The sequence below is a fragment of the Chaetura pelagica genome, unplaced genomic scaffold, assembly GCF_000747805.2.
Source record: "Chaetura pelagica isolate M959 unplaced genomic scaffold, ChaPel_1.0 scaffold2261, whole genome shotgun sequence".
Lineage (NCBI taxonomy): Eukaryota > Metazoa > Chordata > Aves > Apodiformes > Apodidae > Chaetura > Chaetura pelagica.
Genome location: NW_009952043.1, coordinates 27,242 through 31,151, shown reverse-complemented (window position 1 = coordinate 31,151; position 3,910 = coordinate 27,242). Strand labels below are relative to the sequence as shown.

The window sequence follows — 3,910 nt, the reverse complement described above, 5'->3', positions numbered from 1 at the left end:
TCCCCCCCTCCCCCCCAGCCCCCCTCACCAGCGCCAGCTCCGGGTCAGCGCTGGGATCGACCCCGAACTCGAAGTCGCTGGCGCCGAGGCCCAGGATGGCCCCTCCCTCCCCGGCCAGGATGGGGGAGCTGATCAGCGCGTCCGCCAGGCTGGGCCCCGGGGGCACCGTCACCAGGTGGGAGCCGCTGCCGTCCTTCCCGTTCAGGGTGTTGATAAAAGCTGTCAGCTTGTCCGTGTTGGCTTCCTAGGGCCACGGGCACAGAGCTCAGCCCCTGGGCCTCCCTGCTCCGCCGGGAGCTCCGGCGTTCCCAGCGGGATGGGAAGCACCGGAGGCAGTGGGAGCTCAGAGGTGTGTCCTGGGGGGAATGTGACCCCCCAGGGTTGTCACCGAGGTTTGGGGAAGGGATCCAAAGCCCTGGCTTGGATCTGGTGCCAGAAGCAGGGAGGAAGTCTCACCTCTTCTCCGAAATTGATGATGTCCACGTTGACTTTCTCCTTCTTCAGCCGCTTTGCCAGTTTCACCAGCTGCAAGGAGGAGACAGGGTGGGATGAGCTGGGGGTTCAGCTCTTGGCCAGAAACCAGGCAGCAGCAGCACTCGGGATTCCATCCTGGAGGCTCAAAGCCCAGAGGCAGCTTCCAGCCCCTCCAGCAGGAGGTGGGACAGGACCACACAGGAGCTGTTCCTGCAAGTCACTGTCCCCATCGACAGGGACAGCAGGAGCCTGGGACAGGCCACATCTCCTCACATTTCCAACTTGTTCTTCAAGGAGCCCCATAGCATCTGGATTAAGGTCACTTGTGTTACTCTAAGTGCCAAGGACAGTGTCTCCCAAAGCCTGAGAGCCCTGGCTCAGCCCAGGGACACTGATCCCAGCTCCTCAGGCAAAGTCCTTCAGGGGACAGCTGTGAGGTGCAGGACGTGGCACGAGCTCCCTCAGGAGCCACCTGAGCTGGGGCAGGAACAATCCCACACAAACCAGTGGGAGGTGGGGATCCCTGGCTGTGCCCAGGGCTCCAGCCACAGGCCCAGCAGCTCCCCTGCCTGCCCAGGACTCACATCCTTCTCGTTGTCCTCCACGGGGCTCCCCACGAAGGCGATGATCCTCATCTTGTGGTTCTTGCCTTGGCGGTGCTTCAGGGCCAGCTGCAGGACACGAGCCACACTGTGCCCAGGGGGCCCTGCCAGCCACAGCCCAGCCCAGGCCAGAGACACCCCGAGGCAACCAGGGAAGGAGCCCAGACCACTCACATGAGCAACTCTGATCCCAGTGCAGAAGGTGATTTTCCCTTTGGGCTGCACCGTGTGGAGCTTTGAGAGGATCCGGCCCGTGTCTGGGGTCAGGGTGGTCAGCACCTCACAGTTACTGCAACACAAACACTCACCTCACCCACCTCTTCCTTGAGAATCCCTTGGAAAACCCCCTTCCCTGCTGTGGGAATGAGAATCCCCCTTCCTGCCCACCCTGCAGCTGCTTTGGCTCCAGGGGAGCTTGCCCAGGAAACGAGAGTTTTAACCTGGTACCCTAAAAACAGCCTCAAAATCATCAGTCTGCACAAGGGCTCGTGTGCCCCTGTCCCCTGTCCCAGCAGCTCTAGGCCCACGGGCCCTTTTTACTTGACTCTGCCTAAGAAGGAGCTCATGGAGGCACTGAAATCCTGCAAACCTCAGGAAAAGGGAGGATTGACTCTCCTGGGGCCGACAGGCCCAGCAGCTCCCCTGCCTGCCCAGGACTCACATCCTTCTCGTTGTCCTCCACGGGGCTCCCCACGAAGGCGATGATCCTCATCTTGTGGTTCTTGCCTTGGCGGTGCTTCAGGGCCAGCTGCAGGACACAAGCCACACTGTGCCCAGGGGTCCCTGCCAGCCACAGCCCAGCCCAGGCCAGAGACACCCCGAGGCAACCAGGGAAGGAGCCCAGACCACTCACATGAGCAACTCTGATCCCAGTGCAGAAGGTGATTTTCCCTTTGGGCTGCACCGTGTGGAGCTTTGAGAGGATCCGGCCCGTGTCTGGGGTCAGGGTGGTCAGCACCTCACAGTTACTGCAACACAAACACTCACCTCACCCACCTCTTCCTTGAGAATCCCTTGGAAAACCCCCTTCCCTGCTGTGGGAATGAGAATCCCCCTTCCTGCCCACCCTGCAGCTGCTTTGGCTCCAGGGGAGCTTGCCCAGGAAACGAGAGTTTTAACCTGGTACCCTAAAAACAGCCTCAAAATCATCAGTCTGCACAAGGGCTCGTGTGCCCCTGTCCCTTGTCCCAGCAGCTCTAGGCCCACGGGCCCTTTTTACTTGACTCTGCCTAAGAAGGAGCTCATGGAGGCACTGAAATCCTGCAAACCTCAGGAAAAGGGAGGATTGACTCTCCTGGGGCCACCCATGAGCTGCAGTGACAGCTCAGCCCTTGTTTGCCACCCTCTGGGACACGAGGCCACCAAGGGACAGGCCTAGCAGAGACTTCCTGAGAGTGAAAAACCCCCACAGCGTATCCCAGCACCACAGGAATGAGCCCAGGAGGCCACAGACCCTCCAGGAACCAGGTTTGCTCCTACCAGCCTGCCCAGCACAGCTGGTTTGGCTTCAGAATGTCCCGTTCCTGCCCCATTTCGCAGCGCTGTCCTGCTCCCTGTCCCTGGGCTCTCTCCTGGCCCCCCAGGCTGGTTGGCCCCCCAAGTTTACTTGGCTAAGGTGATGAGCCCCACGTTGTTCTCGGGGTTGCTGCGGGTCTTGGAGTGGCACACGATGTTGACAGCATCTTGCTGGGCTTGCAGACGGGTGGGCAGGAAGTCCCCGTTCCTCATGTACTCACTGTTGTCCACACTGGAACACAGAGGGGAGGGGGCTTGTCAGACACTCCAGGTTTCTCCCCAAAACGTGCCTTTTTGGGGCAGCACACCAGGGGTCACAGAGCTGGGGACACACAGCAGGACACAGACCTTTCCCAGGACAGAGAGACAAGTCACCTCTGTGTGTCCCTGAGTTCCCAGATCAGATCCAACCCACAGGACAAACCCCCAGAGAGCAGCTGAGCCACCAGCCTGGACAGACACAACCCCAGACCCTCCTCAGCACCTTCTCCCACCTCCACTATGAATGATAACACCAAAAGGCACCACCAAAAGCTCATCAAAAGCCCCCTTGGGGGCTTTTCCTCTGGGCAAAAAGCCTCCCTGGGTGCCCCCCTGGGAGCAGCACAGCACCAAGCCCAGCCCCCCAACCCCCTGGACATCCAGGCCCTGAATGCCCCCCCAGCAGCCCCCAGGCTGATCCCTCCCAGCACACAGGAGCAGCAAAGCTCCGTAACCAAACCCCTGCCCTCTGCTCTGCCAGGGATTAAATGTAACACAGGGCAGGAGGAAAAAGCCCTTCTCTTATGGCAGAATTCAGGGAAGTGCCCCTGGGAAGGGGGTGGATTGCTTCATCTGGGCCACCTCTCCTTGGTCCCATACCAAACAGGAGGGGTGGCCATGGCCACGGACACTGGCTGAGACTTTCTGCTCATCAGGGAGCAACAGGGAACCCCTCCCACTCCCCAGGGTAACACGAGGAGCAGTGACACGTTTTAGTGCCCTCAGATGTGAGTAAGCAAAAAGCCAGCAGGAGAAAACACCAGGGCTCCAGTAGAGGGTCAGGGAGCCAGGCTGTGGTGACATCTGTACCCAAACCCACGTCGGGAGCCAAGGGAGCAACAGACCCGGGCAGATTCATTTGGTTTTCTCTGCCGTGGCCCCTTATGAGGCACCAAACCCCCCCCGAGGGGCCTGGAGCTGCAGTGACAACAACAACACACCAAGTGTGTCCGTGTCCAGGCTGCGTTTGGCACCCGAGGGACAAACCCTCTCACCTCAATGCTGAGCAACAACAACAGCCCCAGGGGGGGCTCAGCGCCCACCCCAGGGGGGCTGGG

The 3,910-nt window shown here is 60.3% G+C and overlaps 1 protein-coding gene across 1 annotated transcript in view; it reads right to left on the bottom strand.

Annotated features, from left to right (window-relative positions):
* PSMD4 (proteasome (prosome, macropain) 26S subunit, non-ATPase, 4) overlaps window positions 1-2,817 on the bottom strand; it is a gene marked incomplete at its 3' end in the record, with an annotated part of 4,483 nt that extends 1,666 nt beyond the window's left edge. Inside the window, exons 1-5 of the mRNA XM_010002813.1 lie at window positions 2,683-2,817; window positions 1,930-2,044; window positions 1,738-1,824; window positions 457-525; window positions 29-244 (exon numbers count right to left, since the gene is read on the bottom strand). Coding sequence (XP_010001115.1) covers window positions 29-244; window positions 457-525; window positions 1,738-1,824; window positions 1,930-2,044; window positions 2,683-2,804 — 609 coding nt within the window. The remainder of the gene's footprint in view (window positions 1-28; window positions 245-456; window positions 526-1,737; window positions 1,825-1,929; window positions 2,045-2,682) is intronic.
* Window positions 2,818-3,910: the final 1,093 nt, after the last annotated feature.